The following is a 17657-nucleotide window of genomic DNA, read 5'->3' on the forward strand; positions in this document are numbered from 1 at the left end:
TTAAATTGTGTCAAAACTCTGTTAAAATTATTGTGCATCAAACACTTAGAATTTCTTAAAAACTTTCATATTTTAGAAATTCTAGTCTTAAGAGTCTGATTTGATTTGTATTGTGAACACCACTGATTGTATATCAAGTGTTCAAACCAAACATATTTCTGTGTAATTTGTTTGTTTAGAAGTCTCTTGCTTTTGTTCTTGAGCATAGGAAATTTTGCTTGAGTATTTGAAGTCTCTTGCTTGTGTGCTTGAGCATTTCTAATCAGAACTTGATTTTACTGAAATCTCCATGGAAGTGCAATGGGGACTGGACTACTTCTGGATTATGGAAGGAACCAGGATAATTGCTTTATGTCTTTCTTTTCTCTCTATCTCTCTCTCTATCTTTACTTTATCCGTTGCATTAAACTCTCAACATTGTTCCAGAATCTGAACTCTATCAGACTCTGGACTCTAAACTTAGTTTGAAAAGATGAAAAAGCTAACATTGTTCAACCCGACCCCCCCCCCCCTTCTTGTGTTTTTCTCACCTCCACGGTATGTTGGTACATGTGTGGCATAGTTGGGCTCGTTCAAAGTCTAGGTGGTCTCTTGTTAGTTTTTACTTGATATGGTTCCCTCCCGCCTTAATGTCCTTAAGCGTACGGTTATAACTGACCCTGCTAACACTCGGTCTCAGGTCTGTGTACAGGGTGTGGAATCTGTAGACTATCTTTTTGTTACCTGTGAGATGGTGTTTAGGGTTTGGTACCAAGTTTTTAGGTGGTTAGAGTGGGATTGGGTGTTGCCATGGAATATTGAGGGGTTGTTCCAGGTCTTTGTGTCTTTAGAGAGTCGGAGCGGAGATAGGCTAGGTGTTATTTCAGTCTGGCATGCAATTGTGTGGTCTATCTGAAAAGCCCGGAATGACATTATTTTTTTTTGTTTGACTTTAGAGGTTGACAACCTGGATGAGAAGATCCAATTCCAATCTTGGAAGTGGTTCTTTAGTAAACACCCCAGACACCGCTGCTCCTTTTACAAGTTGAAGGTTGAATAAATAATTTGTTGGTGCCGGTAGTGTTCAGTAGTTGGGGCAAAGATAGATCTGATATGTGCTTGGAGAGTTTGGATGGGACCCAATTTCAATTGCATTACTTCTAAAGATTTAATGCTAAAACAAGTTGTTTGAAAGAAGCACGAAGCTAGAGCTTTACAAATATTAAGCAAATAATATCATAACCTCGTCATGTCAAAACTACGGGAAGGAGTTTAGTTCATGATGAATTAACCACAAAGATGAATTACAAAAGATTTAGTTACCCATGGTAACTAACGATAAATTACAAAAGATACCCTAGAGAAACTTGGAGTGAGGAGAGAGAAACACCTCCCTGGAAGCTCCCAGTGCTTGCCTTCCTCTTGAACCGCTTCGTAATTAATGAGAATTTTTGAATGAGGAATGCGGTATTTATAGGGAGAATTTTCACCTGAAGTTGGGCACAAAAACCAGGCTTTTCCCACTAAAAGGTAGCAAAAAGCAGTTTTAGCCCGTTTTTAGGCATGTTCGAGGTGCACGCCTCATGCTCTAGGTGCATGAAGCATGCTCTAGGCGCATGTGAGTGCGTTCCGTGCCCTAAATCTCCATTTTTCCATCTTTTTGGGTGTTTGCTTCCATATAAGATGTCTTGAGATTTAGTTACCCATGGTAACTAACGATAAATTACAAAAGATACCCTAGAGAAACTTGGAGTGAGGAGAGAGAAACTCCTCCCTAGAAGCTCCCAGTGCTTGCCTTCCTCTTGAACCGCTTCGTTCTTAATGAGAATTTCTGAATGAGGAATGCGGTATTTATAGGGAGAGTTTTCACCTGAAGTTGGGCACAAAAACCAGGCTTTTCCCACTAAAAGGTAGCAAAAAGAAGTTTTAGCCCGTTTTCAGGCATGTTCGAGGTGCACACCTCATGCTCTAGGTGCATGAAGCATGCTCTAGGCGCATGTGAGTGCGTTTCGTGCCCTAAATCTCCGTTTTTCCATCTTTTTGGGTGTTTGCTTCCATATAAGATGTCTTGGGACCTAGGAACAAAATTTCTCCCTCTGTAAAGTCTTTTAAGGCCTCTTAAGTCTTCATTCTTGATCTTTCCAAAGTCTTCACTAATCTTCAGATGTTCTTGCTTTGACAGTTTGCATGATTTCTTCGTGAATTACATCAAAAACACCCTAGAATTGCTATGTTTCTGGAAGAATAGAATTACAAAGTCAAATATAGAAAAAATTACAAATATCCCGAAATCATAGACAATTGTTCTAATACTCTTTTGTTCTGCTGGTAAATCCTACTTAAAATTGGAGATTCTCTAAGTCTTCGAAACTCAAACTCCTATGCAATCCTTGAAGTTATTCACCTCGAACTCTTCTTTGCCATGTCCGAAGCTTGAATCCCGTTGAACTTGAGAGATTAGAAAGACCCCCACAATTCACCTTGGAGCTGGAAAGAAATTGCTCTTTTACCTTTGGACCCTTGAGTGTTTTTGTGACTGAATGAGTTTTGGGTAGTGAAGAATTTTTGTGCTTGGAAATGGAAAATTTCTTGGTAATATTTTTTTTTCTAAATTTGATAAAGTCCTAGAATAGCGCTTTTGTGAAAGCGCTAACTTAGGATCACACAAACAATAGCATTTATGCAAAAACGCTATCTAAGGGATGGAAAATAGTAACGTATTCCAAAAAGCGCTATCTAAACCAAATTATGAGCATCCTAATATAACTCCCCACCTAGAAGCGCTATAATACATCTGTGTGTTTCCTTTTGAATAGCGTTATGTAGAAAACGCTATTAAAATGGTGCTATAAAAAACCTAAATTCTAGTAGTGTAAATTCTTATATTTTTAAATGGCACCAACAATATAACATTTTAATATGCAAATTTGTTAAATGATATAATTGAGAGTGAAAAAGACCATCTAAAACCACCTTCTTCTTCTTCTTGCCAAGTGTGTACCTATTTGATTGTTATATTTGTTTTTGTCAACAAAAAAAAAATTTGTTATGCAATGGACCTAATTGACATACTTTTGATTTAGGTTGTTATAGATCATATGTCAATTTGAGAACATGATTTTATAGAAGGATTAGTTCAATTTTTTAACCATGTTAATTTCTATCGGAAGTAAAAAGTGGACTTTGTTTATACCCCAGAGTGGTTTTTGTTTGTCCTTAAATATAAACTTCTTTTCAAATTACTAGATACATTTATTTTTCCTAAACATACTTTTACTCAATACTAATAACTTATCTTGAAATATGAAAAACAAATATTGTAATTGACAACAAAGATTTGTCTTTTTAAAAACAAATATGATCTTCAGCCCTCCGTTCTAGTTTGTTATTAACTCAACTTGTATTCTTAAATTGCAGGTGTGGTTGTGGTTTTTGTTACAAATGTGGAGGCGTCTACTCTTCCTACAACGGCATGTGCAATTGTTATAAGGGGAACCGCATCAATCCAGCTCAACCACACATCAATCCAGCTCAACCACAGGAAGATGTTCTCCGCGGTGTTTTCACTAATTTCCTCTCTTATTTTAATCCATTTCGTTAAAACTCCCTCTCTAACTCTCTCTCCTTTTTATATTCTTAAACTCCCCTTTTCTATTTCTCTTTTATAGTTGTTATTTAACTAGTTGGTAATGTCACCAAATTGAATTCAAGCATGTTAAGCACAATTTTATGTGATTTTATGAATGGTAATAATTGACTATTTTAGACCTATTTGTCGAGCAGTTGGATTTGTATGGTGATTGCTCTTTCGACCCCTCAGAATGTTCAACATCGTAAATCAAGTGAAATAAATTGATCAAGAGTTACGGTCTGATTCAAAAAACGACAATTTAGACCTCTTGATAGATTTTGTGCAATCGGATCATAAATCCCAATTCATTTTAGGTAAGGTGGCTTATAGGCTTATTGAATTTTATTTGCAAATTTGTTTAGTAAATTATTTTATCCATTTCAACAAGCCACAATGGTCTTTATTATTGGTCAAAATTCATTTTCTTTAACAACACTAGCATTCACATGGGCATTATTTTCTTTACCGCTTTAATGTGTGTAAATTATAAACAATGTTTTTTAAGAAATTTTGCTTTTCATTAAAATTATATTTATAGATGTTTGTGACTTTTAAATAGTAACAAATTATATTTATCTTTTACCAACAATATAACAAATATAATCAAAATTCTTATCTTTTTCAATAACACAAACAATATAGTATTCTTAAAAGGTAAATTTATTTACGGGTATAACGGAATAATGTTAAATCCAGCCAAAAAAAATAGTGTAATCCTTTTATATATTGTTATAGATAATTGTATTTTTTTTATTCATTTATTATTTTTTTCAGTTAAGTAGTTTAGTGGTTGGAATGCAATTTTTTTTTAAAATTCATTACTCGGTCCAATTCTTTTTTGGTTAAGTAGTTTAGTGTTTGGAATTTACACATTTTCTTATTCTAAATTTTGGTATTTGGTCCAAAAAGTGACTAATTCGAGAGATCCAATCTCACTGTCTACTTGTGGTGCCCCATTTAAATTCAGAGCAAAGCTCCAGAAATCCAGCTTTATTTTGTGTGTTGCCTCTATTTTGCTCAATTTTATGAGAGTAAATTACACTCCCCTCCCCTCAAAGATGTTTGAATTACACTTCCCTCCCCTCTTATGTTAAAATATACACTTCCCTCCCCTCTTATTCAAAACATATTAGAAAATATTTCACTCCCCTCCCTTGAGAGAAGCTTGAATTACATTCCCCTCCCCTCTTATGTTAAAATCTACGCTTTAGTCCCTCAATATTTTTTTTTAATTTCTAATAATCTAGAAAAAAAATAATCTAACACACTTCAAAGAAAAATAGCATAGCGGGTTCATTTTAATATAATCAAATTTTGAATACATGTCTTTCTCTATTTTTTATTCACAATTTTATTAACATATAGTTTTAAACCCTATTATAAGATATGAAACAACCCAAAATAAAATTAAAATATATGAAAAATTACTAAAGTCAATTAAGTATGGTTATTTAAAAGTGATTTTTATACTCTAAATTATAAAATTAATAACAAAATATTTAAATTTAATTGTCATTCACGTTTAGATTATAAAGAAACAAATTTATATTTTTTAAATGGTGATTCAAAATTAATATATATTATAAAAATATTTATTTATGTCAAAATAGATTAAAGTGTAGTCCATATTGAATTATTAAGGGAGAGAGTTGTAATTCAAGCATCTTATAGGGGAGGGGGGTATAAATTTCACTTTTCAAGGGAGAGAAGTGTATATTTTAACATAAGAGGGGAGGAGAGTATTCAAGCATCTTTGAGGGGAGGATAGTGTAATTTACTCATTTTACGATCGTTCAGGGTCATAGACTCTAAAGTCTTGATCGCATCAGCAACATTCTTGGATATTAATTAATGAACCTCCTATTGTAGCATCTAGCAAGAGTTTATGTTGTTGTTGTTGTAGTCACTTCCTGAAAATTTGAATCTGAGTTATATCATCAAACATGTGGTTAGGTCATATTATAAGCAGGGGTGTAGCCCTTCATATGGGAGGGGTAGCCTTGGCTACCCTAAAAAAAATATTATTCTTGAATTAGTCGGTATGTATTTATATCCGGCTACCCTAAATAATAAATATTGAGTTACCCCAAACAAGTTTAGTTGCAAAAGTTAGCATAAATAATAAAGTAAAAAAACTACTACAAAATTGATAGATTTACTCCCTCTGTCCCTTAATGTAACCCCCTTTGCTTTTTTCACATTTCTTAAGAAAAGTTGTCAGTGTAATCAATGTGCCTGTTTTGTGTATTAATATTACCAATTTGATCTTTGTTTGTATGTGTATTAAATTTGACTATTCATATATCAAGACAAGTTAGTAGTATTAATTAGGGGTATGTTTAGGAAAAAAGTAATAAATGCATCTAGTAATTTGAAAAGGAGTTTACATTTAGGGACAAAAATAAAATCAAATGGGTGCTTAGATATAGGGACGGAGAGTGTATTTGTATTGGTTTGATACTTTCGGTCTCAATAACAACAATAGAGAAACCTTTTTCAACAATAAAAATTATCAAGACAATAGTCATAGACAAATTAAATGGACAATGAGTTTCTTTTGCAAATAACTTATTTATTTATATTTGAAAAGACATTATTAATCTATTATTAAACAGGCAGTTGATGAAATTGGGTTCTTCAAATGCATTTTGCTCAACGTTTTAAAATAGCGATTTTTATGTTAAGTATCTAAGATTTGTTAATTTTAGTCCTTAATTTTTTGTTAGAGATTAAATTCAAGACTAAAAACATTTTTTTTGTAAAATTTTAAAAAACTGAGAAAAAATTGAATAATTTTTTTAAGGACTAAACCTAAAAAATTATAATTTATGGGACTAAAAATATATTTTATCCTTAAATTTAATACGTCTGTTTTCAAAAAAAAATCATCTTTATAGTTGGCCCCTGCATAAATTTTTCGCGAGCTTCGCCGCTGTTTATAAGCATGGACTTGTAAGTTATAACACTCCCATATGCTTTACAGAGGGTTTCAACTGCTTCTGATAAAACATAGGTATGGCAGTCATTGCATCTTGCACTTTGCCCTGAGGATAGAATTGGCTAATGAACTTATCTTCTAATACAGTCCAATTTGCCATTACTTCAGTTGACTTGTGTAGGTACCATTCCTTTGACTTCACAATGAGAGATAATATGGGAACCTAGTGAGCCTTCTAGTTCATAAAACTTGAAAATGATTGCAATGTTTAAATTTGACGCAGTTTTTCGAAAACAACGGCATTTCATAAAGCCAAATTGTAATATTAGAATCCTTTTTAGATTATCGATCAACAGAGACTTCATAATTTGATTTCTTCATCTTGGTAAGTAATATGACGTCCAATGCGGTAGTTTTGTGTATATGTGAGCTCTAGAACGGTGGAGGGTGTGTACATTCAGACACTCAGACGCTCAAGTCATTAAGAGAGAAGAAATAAGGGTTAAAGGTTGAAATGAATCATACCTTTGAGGATTGTGTAGCGTCCCCTTATATAGTGGTGTTGCTAAATTTTGATTCGTTTGATCATGAATTGGCAAATATGGTTGTAAACCATCAAAGTTGCAATACCACTTGCCGTGCTATTTGCTAGTCAATTTTGTTTACATGGATCCATTAATTTGTAATGATTTCGTAGCCCACTATGATTTCGTATTCCTTCTCTTTAATTTAATTTTACGAAATCCTAATCTTCTCCTTTGTTATTCTCTTTGAAGCCATATATCATTAATTACCTTTTACTATTTATAACTTTTCTAGATTGTATCTTCATACATGAATTTTTCTAGTGCAAACCTTGACTTTGGTTTGTCTATGTTATTTTCCTTCTTTACGATTTTCCGATAAGAGAGGATCATTGTTCAACCCACTGCAAGAAAATCAGTGACGGTGCAAGAAAAAAGGTAAAAATAATAGTCTATGAAATTAGTGAACTACATGCCAAATAATAGTCTATGAAATCAAGCAGAGGGTTAACGGTTAACGTAGGCATGTCCCATTCAAAGTTAATTGGTTTATGAAAACCCCTCGTGTAACTTCTGGACCCTAGTAACACTGGTCGTTGAGAATTCCATGGTAACAAGCAAAAATAAACTAGAGTAAGGGAACCGGCAAGCAGACAAAAAAGTAGAATAGATTTGAGACGAGATTCTTATTATTACATACATAGTTAAACCGATTTCATTTTGGCCACTACAAAGAAAGAAGAGACCAATCTTGAGTTTATTTCCATTGCAGCAATGATGTGAATCACCTGGAAAATGAGAAATAAACACATAATAGAAATTGGTATTGTAGGCAACAAGAAATAGTAGGAATTATACCCTGTACATAATGACGAAATGCTTGTTTTTGTAGATGTTATTATATATCCTACTAGGCAAGACATGTACGGGTTTGCTATAGATATTTTTGTTATGTTAAGTTCTAGCAAACTATGGAATGAATAACGTGTTTCGAGGGGATATGTTTGGGAGTGGAACCTGCAGTGACGTAGACCCTTGTTTGCTTGGGAGCTGGATTTGGCGCATGAACTTTTTGCTAGTTTGGAGGGGGTTAGATTATCTGAAGGGGGATTCTTGGTCTTGGAGGTATACTCCAGACAGAATTTACTTTGTTCGTTCTTCATGTGTGGTCCTATTCGGCGAGGCTCTCCGAAATGGGGATGTGAATGATTCGATGGTCAGTACGTTGGAACAAAATGTGTTTAATATTGTAACCTTTAGTTTTGATGATAACAAGGTATTAAAAGTTCAATTGAATATACTAATATTTGTTCAAGTGTGCATGACCATAGACTAAAATTTATGTCTTAAAACAAAGTATTGGTTCTGGAAGAACAAATGAAAGCAAAAAAATCTACAAAGAAAGCTTATGTTGCAAGTCAGAGTCTGAAGAAGTTAGAGTCTGAAGCCACAAGAGTCTGAACCTGAATTCAGTTTATTTGGTTATTTGAAGACACAGGATTGCAGAAGGAATAAAAGGCTGGAGCAACAACTATTTCAGAGGAATTAGAAGGCATTGGATGCTTATCCAGTAATGAAGCGCGGAGAAATGACAATAGTACAATTGTACAACCACTATCCACTACTTCATTCATGTCTACGCATAGTACTGCTACAATTGTGTCTCTGCTGGTTAATTCTCCATACAAGGAATGAATTTCAAATTATTCCCTCCTAGGGCATTAACCAAATCAAGCAACAAATCATTAGTGATTGATCAAGCTTCTATAACGACACTTTTGATGTGCTGGCACTTTTACAACGTATCTTTCATACCTATATATAAAGGATTGAAGACTTGAAGATTTGTAGAGACTCAACAACATTTAAATTGTGTCAAAACTCTGCTGAAATTGTTGTGCATCAAACACTTAGAATTTCTTAACAACTTTCATATTTTAGAAATTCTAGTCTTAAGAGTCTGATTTGATTTGTATTGTGAACACCACTGATTGTATATTCAAACCAAACATATTTCTGTGTAATTTGTTTGTTTAGAAGTCTCTTGCTTTTGTTCTTGAGCATAGGAAATCTTGCTTGTGTGCTTGAGTATTTGAAGTCTTTTGCTTGTGTGCTTGAGCATTTGTAATCAGAACTTGATTTTCGTGAAATCTCCTTGGAAGTGCAAGGGGGACTGGACTACTTCCGGATTGTGGAAGGAACCAGGATAATTTATTTGTGTCTTTCTTCTCTCTCTCTCTCTCTCTCTCTCTCTCTCTCTCTCTCTCTCTCTCTCTCTCTCTATATATATATATATATATATATATATATACTTTATATGCTGCATTAAACTCTGAACATTGTTCCAGAATCTGAACTCTATCAGTCTCTGGACTTTGAACTTAGTTTGAAAAGAAGAAAAAGCTAACACAATTCAACTCCCCCCTCCCCAATTCTTGATTTGTTTCTCACCTTCACAGTATGATGGGACATGTGTGCCATAGTTCGGCCCCGTTCAAGGTCTAGGTGGTCTCCTGGTAGTTATTACTTGATAGGCTTCCCTCCCGTCTTAATCTCCTTAAGCGTTCAGTTCTAACTTACCCTGCTAACACTTGGTGTCAGGTCTGTGTGTGAGGGTGTGGAATATGTAGACTATCTTTTTGTTACCTGTGAGGTGGTGTTGAGGGTTTGGTACCAAGATTTATGATTTTAGGGACTAATTTGATTGAAATTGCAATTTCAGGTTTATGCACCCAGGAGGCCTTAGAGGACCAGTTCTTTCAGCTGATAGGCTTAAGCAAACACCAATGAGGTGTCATGCACCAGCTCATCCAACTTTTGCTGGCATAATTAGGGTTCCATATCCAACTTATGGTCCATCCGGTTCGACTCAACCTACTAAATTCATGGAGTTTATACCAACTCCCGAATTTCCAAAGAAGTGATGCTTCCTGGAGTTTAATAGATGTTTTGGATTTGTAATATTTAGACTTATTTGAATTATGCCCCATAGTTGGGTTTCTTTTTGCTTAACTTGCCTTTTAAGACTTATTAATTGTTAATGCCCCATAATTGGGTTGCTTTTACCTATGTAATTTCTCGGACTTATGACTTATGACCTATGACTTATGCCTACGTAATATTTCAGTTTCAATTTGTGTGTTCTGCCTTTTTTAGTTTATTTTTTACACATGTTTCAATGATCAATTTGATATCTGATTAAACAATTCAGGGACTTATTTGATGGTTTTTATATAACGTAGGGATCTATTTGATAGATAGAGAAATAATTCAGGGACTAATTTGATGGCAATATTATTATAGAAAGATTACATTTCTCAATCATCTTCAACCTCTTTTCATTAGTTAAACCAACCTTTGGCAGAGGGAAAGCATAGAATGGTCTTCCTGGATTTTTTGAAGTATTAGATTTTCTAACAACACAAATTGTAGGACACCAACATTCAAGCACTCTCACAACACCATTAAACTTGGAGCTTGAAGATGAAGCTTGACTTTCATAACCGCTTTTTCCCATATTCCCACCCCACATTCTAGATTCAATTTCAACAGTTTTGCTTCAAGAAATTTTGAGGATTTTGACTTTCAGATTCAACACGAAAAAATTAGTGTTTGAAGTTTTTTGAATTGGGGCAGAACTGGACCACTTATTATTGGAGGAAATTTTCGTGATTATAGAGTGTAGATTGCAGATTGTATAATTAGGGTTCCAATTTTATACAATTGGGGAAGAAAGCTGTTGGGGAAGAAAAGAGCCATTTGGGAAGAAAGCCAAAACATTTTCTGCAAATCAATCAATTTAGTCCTTGGAAATGTTTGTTATTATCAACAGAATTAGTCCCTGCTTACGTGGCGTCTGACATGTGAGAGGTTAACGGCCACGTCAGCCCCGTTAACGCTCCATTTGAACAGAATGACTAACTTGATTGACATTTAACAAATTCATGGATTAAATTGATATTTCGCATAATTGAGGGATGAAGTTGGCCGACCCGTGAAAATTCAGGGACGAAGTTGATGATTCACTCTTTCTTTTAATATCTTAAGCTCACTAATTTGGATACAAAATAAAAAATAAATAAAAGAAGCGCACCTCATTAATATTGATATATTGAAAATAGTCACCAGTTTTTAAAATTTTATCATATTTACTTTCTCATACCATTTCATCAAAAATTTCTTCAGCAAATATAAGCATACAAACTCACAATGAGTGAAATGCAAATATTTAACGGTGTAGTGCATAAACAAAGATATGCAACCATGATCAATGACGCGACCAGGGCCGGTCCAAACCATATGCTCACTAAATCTTACGCCTGCCTTGAACTCGACGTCAAGTTTTCCGATGGCATGATTGCAATTAAAATTGAGGTTGTGTCAAAAACATTCGACTAGGATTTTCCACGATATAATATCATAACCACGATTTAAACCTTTACTACCGTCAAGAAGCATAGACGGTATATGGACTTTTAAGATAAATGAATTACAAGGAATTGAGAACGATGTGTGATGGAGTGAGACTCACTTTTTGCTCATGATTATTGCCCCAATCAACTGCATGTTTAATGGATTTGCATTTGTCAGTGTTCCTTATAGGCCAATAATGTTGCAATGGTTGTAGGCTTCTTGTGAAGAAATCGTAGTATTGAGTATTCACTAATAGTGTAGGGGAATCACAGGCTAGAATGTATTTCTCACTCACAGACCACGCGTATCCTTCAATATAAACTTTGTATCTGATATCAAGGAAAATCAAATACATAAATACTATATTAATTTAAATGCACATGATGAATTTTGGGATAAAAAGTAAAACATGTGATCTGAGATGAAATGGAACTACCTACCTATATGTACATTCAGTGACGGATCCATGATTTTTGAATAGTGGGGGCGCCTTATATAAAATTGTCCTCTACGATTTTTTATATTATGAAAATTTTGAATGATTTTATCATTTTTAATATCAATAAAAATATTTTTCTCTATAAATAATTAAACAATCATTTAACTGGTCATCTTCCACTCGATTTCGCATCCGATTCTTGATAATATTCATATTATCAAGAAAAGATTTGAGATATATGATGATAGGTGTGAACTAAAAGAGAAATAATTTGTGATTAGTGTGGGAAATGTGGTTAAAATGTCAACTATTGATACATTATTATACTGAAAAAAAAGTGTTTTTAAAAATTTTGTGTGGGCACAAGCCCACAGATGCAACAACATGCATCCGTCCCTGTGTACATTGGTCTGCCAAGTTTGAGTGATTGAATCCTTGTTCAGACTCTTTCATCCAATCCTACATATTTGTGACAAAATATCATCATTTTGTATACTGATATGTGTGTTATAACTTATCAGAAAGCCTTTGGATATGTCTGTACCTGCGAAAATAAACGGAGATTCCAATCCTGTGCGGTTGAAACATTACAATTGAGGAAGTCTAGTCGTGTTGCGGCAGTATAAGGATTTCCTTTCCAATAAGCATAAGGTTCTCTGTCTTTCCATTTTACCCTTTTGTTCCCCTTTTTTATATCCTTCAGAAGATGTTCCCAAGGCTTTATATTAATCTCAGCCCTGAATTAACAATTCCATGCAAGATTAATCAGTTGAATGAATACAAATCAGCCTGTGTACATCGGTGTGGAGTTTTAAGCTGTTCAGACTTCAAATCCAAGAAACTAACATAACCGTTGATTTACTAATATTTGCACATGACTCAATTGTGGGATTTGACAAAGTGAAGTTGTGAAGTTTGGCTACATGAAGTGCAATTATGAAAAGGATAATGCTTAATTATGCATACCGACTAATTTTCATGCACAAACTAAGAAAAGAAAAAAAATACTAACCTAAGAACTTAAATGATAACATTTGTCCATAATTTTTTTTGATAATGTACTAATGGTATGTCATATATCATGTAATATGAATGGTGGAATTGGCAATTCCCACTCAAATAAAAAATGACCCTCAAACATAGTCAGGCGTGCCATCATGAGCACGAGCGATAATTATTCCAAAAACAATGCTTCATTTTTTTATACATAAATAAAACCATTGCATTTCATGAATATCATCAATTTAGCACTTAAACTATTACAAACTATTCAATTTCGTTTCTAAACTATATAAATATAATAAGTAATTCGTAAAATATATAAAATATGTCAATTTAATATAATTTTGTTTTATGAATGGTGTTGGTGTCCTAGAGAGTGTCTTATGCGTTAATGGGGCTGGTTCAGTTTAGTGGAGTTTGAGGCTGGGGTATGCAGTTTTTTGGCTGATTGTGGTTCATTGTTTTGGTGCTGCTGTTTTGCTGTTCAGCATATGTTAGCCTCATGTGTTTGCTGTTGGCCGGTTCCTGTTTCTGCGTTGACAGCAGTTTGGTTTTCTGCTCCATTGGAGTTTTTTTTGTCTGCTGGTCTGTTTTTGGGGTTTCTGGTTTATCAGTGCCTCTTGTATTTTCTTTGGCTGCTTTGCCAGTTTTAGCAGTGTTTCTTACACGCGCTCGAAGTGAATAAAATTTGCTGATTCTAAAAAAAAAAAAGTAGTTAATTCTAAGATTTTGTAAACAAAATTGACGGGCTTTCATATATTTTAGAGACTAAATTGATAGTTTATTCATTAACTAATTGGACCGTCGACTTAGAAATTATGAACAATGATCACATTTTCTTATCTGCGACTAAACATATATAACCACAAACTTGGAATGACAATGGACCTACACTAATAATCAAACTATATGAATCCAAATTAACATAAAAAATGGGGCCAAGCATGCTTCACGGGAATTATTAAAACAAGAAGAATGTGTACACTAGTAGAATGTGTTTAGGAACATACATACCAACCCCAGAAGGACCAGTCCGGGAAAACAATAGAAAATTGCTTTTTTGACATAGAATACTTCCAATTGACACATGGAAATGACCTTAATGCCCCTGGCGGTAGTTAACTACTGCTGGGAAATACGCCGGTTGTTAACAACCGCTGGCTTCCAGCGGCAGTTAACTACCGCTAACACCAGTTACCGAACCAGTGCAGTCTGTAACTGGTTTTGCCCAGGAAATGTGTCCTGTTTTACCTGTAATTTCAAATGACAATTCCGGAGGAAATCAAACCTAAACAACAACATCCAGCAATCATAAACATCAACATTTAATAGTTTATCAATTATTCGGTTACATTACACCAAATCGATAATGCGTTAACGTTTAACAATTGTTTGAAATTCATCAAATTTTCCACATTATGCAAAACATTACACGTAATGTACATTAATTACTAATAAATGCGAAACTCAAATATATTGATATACATATAAATAGTTGAAGGTTAGTTACATTATATCACCCAAAAAATTGGTCATTACATTATATATCCAAAAAAATACGTCGGCGCGTATCAACCAAAAACGGATTAACACCGACCAAAAAGTGTCACATTTCATCTAATAAAAGCAAATCATCTAAATGTTCCAGAACATCTTCAAATTCAGTGTGTGCTTTAACCGGAGTGTCATCAAACATAATTGGATTGTCTTCATCTGTTGGCTCTTTTGGTGGAACCGGTCTCTCTTTGACCTCAATGTCCATGAGTGTTTGGAAACGATCGTGTTGATCCAAGAATTCATCCTCCCATGTTGCCGCCTCTTCGCTCCTGTGATTTCTCCACTCCGGGGATGTTGGAGGTAGTTGGCAACCATCTTTTAATGAAAGAAGGACAAAATGATTTGGGATTAGACCAAGGCAAATCATGTTGCTTTTCGGGTTAACCGGAGGCCGTCCTCTAAGTGGGAAAAAAGTCTTGGAGATGTAGTCTTTCCATGTAGTCATCTCTAACACCGGCCTATTGTAACATGATGCAACGATGTGTCTCATATCCGGCAATGTCAACCATTTATCGGGAGGTGCAAAGCTACTAGGATTTTTGGGAGGATACAATCCATCCAAGATGTACTTGTAACGGACCTCGCTCTCATATACCTCAATGTATTTGCTCCTATGCTCTTTCAACTCTTGAATAAGTGCTCTCCGCACCATAACATGACTTTCTATGTCAAACCCACGGCTTCCGCTATAGCCCTAAACCCACAATGCCCGTCACCAATAACATCCACAACTCTCTCAATGTATGGCCTCATGAATTTTGGCATGTAATACATATGATTGGATGGATCATAACTTGTTGAAACCAAACTAGGCTTAGGAACCGGAACCGGAGAAATGCCAATGCGAGCACCTTTTCTTTTAGTTTGTGAAGATTTTTTCCGTGGTGAAGATTGACTTTCCGGATGTTGAGAATCAATAGTCTCCCACGAAGATGGGATCCTACGTGTAGTTTTGATTTTTTTGGGAGCTCCTTTGGTTGCCACCTTTCTTGGAGGTGGTGACAACAATGTGGTCTCCGGAAACGCTAACAACCGCAAAGCCTCTTTGATTTCTAGTTTCATTTGGAACGGAACTCTTTGGAGACGTTCTTGGATACCAAGCCACTCCTCCGCGACCGAAAACAAATCTTCATTACTTTGTTCTTCACCCATGTACAACTTATGCCAATGCGGGTGTATCTCATCCAATCGAATGGGCATGTTGTGACGGATTTTCATAGCAAAGAAGCATGCACAAGGTAGGCCATTCGACGTCCTTTGAACACAACCACAAGTTTTCTTCTCAATGCACAAGGTTCTCCTAGCACGTTCTTCTTCCACAAAAATAAAATTCATGGCTTGTCTAGACACATTACCACCCAACCCGGAGTACAAAGTGACATCTTTGTATCAATGTTCCAAGACCGTAACGCTCCTACCAAACGATGATTGTATCTCCCCAAATTGGTTTGCCAACATCTCATCTATTTTATGCCAACAAGTACCCAAATCACCCTTGGAGGTGGACAAATATTCCTTCACCACACCATGAGCTCCTTCAACTCTATTCGTGGTCCTACACCCAAGATGTAACACAAGGTCCGTCCATGCCCTCACTAGTTTGTCCTTATAAGGGTTCAATATGGTTTCTTGAACATAGTTAAGAAACTTTGGATGATCCTTACAAGCATCTTGGAATTCCACTAGATTAGCCGCATATAACTCTTGAGTAGGAGATTCAACCAATTTTTCCCATGCATCAAATATGGTATCAACCAACTTACTATCCTTCTCCTCGTCGACAATCTTCTTTTGGCCATCTTACGTAATAAACATATCCATTCTCTTCCAACGTTGTGATTAGATATTGCATCTCCGTCAAGTCACCCCTTTTTGCCTTTTTGAATTTATGACGTTCATTGTAGACTTGCTTGATATTTGTCATGGTCTCTTTCCTTTTATTCCTCAAGTTTGTCAAAATATTTTTTGGTTTCACCGAAGAATCGGTCAAGTCATGTACAATCTTCTTGTCGTCCTCCATTAATCTTCCGGCAAGAAGGTGCCCTGCTACATACGACACCATCTCATGGTTGTGAACGTCATTAAGAATAGCCAATTTCCAAGCATTGTCTTCACTAAGGACATATCCACGCACCTTGAACAAACACCCACATTTTCTTGATCCCATTCCTTCATGCTTCACTTTTGTCTTCGGTACTTTGTGGTCGCCGCTCCGTTCACAAACCAACTCCAACATAGCATTTCTTCCTTCACAAGATCTTCTAATGACAACCGTAAATCCAGCCATATTTGCTTGTCGACGGGGCCAACCGAGCAATTCGTTTTTATCTTTCCATGTGTCTTGGGTTGAAAAGAAATGAGCCGTGTCCACATCGGAATTGACGCTTGAAGCCTCAACTTTAACGGAGACTTCGACCTTAGCAGGAGCTTCAACCTTAATGGAATCGACAACTCTAGGTTTTCGATCACCCGCATTCTCAGCATTATCTATAAATAAACAACATACAAGTACTAAACTAATTAATAAACATCTATCTAATATTAACATAAACAAAAAAAAACACTCTATCATATATTCACATAAACATTTATCTAATATTAATAAACATCTATCTAATATTAACATAAACAAATATCTAATATTAACATAAACAAAAGAAAAAAAAACACTCTATCATATATTCACATAAACATTTATCTAATATTAACATAAACATCTATCTAATATTAACATAAACAAAAGAAAAAAAAATAGACTACAACCTTAATAAACAATTGAGAGGATCCACCCACTATTATAAAGACCCCTTCCTCCTCTCACCCTTGGTGGTAACCATTTCCATGAATCCGCCTTAATATGCTCCACAAAAACTGGAGCCTCGACAACTGAGTTAGAAAAGATACAATCACTCCATTTCTTAACTTGAGGAGTTAAAGAAACAAACGCTGAAAAAAGCTGAGACAATTCTCCCACGTTTGCAGCCTTAAATAAACCCCATGACCACTTCGACCTCAATTAAAAAATCAAGTATGTTTTGTTAGGCAGGACATATTATTGTATAATTTTAACACTAGCTTGTATGTTATACTGTACAAGTACAACAACGGATACATTAAAAATTGATGTCTTTAACAAAAATGATCTTTTATTAAAGAATAAACTATAGCTATATT

General features: G+C 35.0%; 3 protein-coding genes across 3 annotated transcripts; all 3 read right to left on the reverse strand.

The window, feature by feature from the left end:
* Positions 1-14532: 14532 nt before the first annotated feature.
* Positions 14533-15135, reverse strand: LOC146946235 (uncharacterized). The gene has a single exon (XM_085748176.1). It carries the CDS (start codon positions 15133-15135, stop codon positions 14533-14535), a length of 603 nt encoding a protein of 200 aa, XP_085604302.1.
* An 11-nt stretch (positions 15136-15146) lies between these two features.
* On the reverse strand, positions 15147-15818 carry LOC146946236 (uncharacterized). Its single transcript, XM_085748177.1, has one exon. It carries the CDS (start codon positions 15816-15818, stop codon positions 15147-15149), a length of 672 nt encoding a protein of 223 aa, XP_085604303.1.
* A 54-nt stretch (positions 15819-15872) lies between these two features.
* On the reverse strand, positions 15873-17326 carry LOC146946237 (uncharacterized). Its single transcript, XM_085748178.1, has 3 exons — positions 17305-17326; positions 16459-16970; positions 15873-16268 (listed from the first exon to the last, which is right to left on the reverse strand). Exons 1-3 carry the CDS (start codon positions 17324-17326, stop codon positions 15873-15875), a joined length of 930 nt encoding a protein of 309 aa, XP_085604304.1.
* Between the last annotated feature and the right edge of the window lie 331 nt (positions 17327-17657).

Source organism: Medicago sativa, chromosome 2 (assembly GCF_051527215.1).
Source record: "Medicago sativa cultivar Bolivia chromosome 2, Bolivia_mono, whole genome shotgun sequence".
In the NCBI taxonomy this organism is placed as follows: Eukaryota; Viridiplantae; Streptophyta; class Magnoliopsida; order Fabales; family Fabaceae; genus Medicago; species Medicago sativa.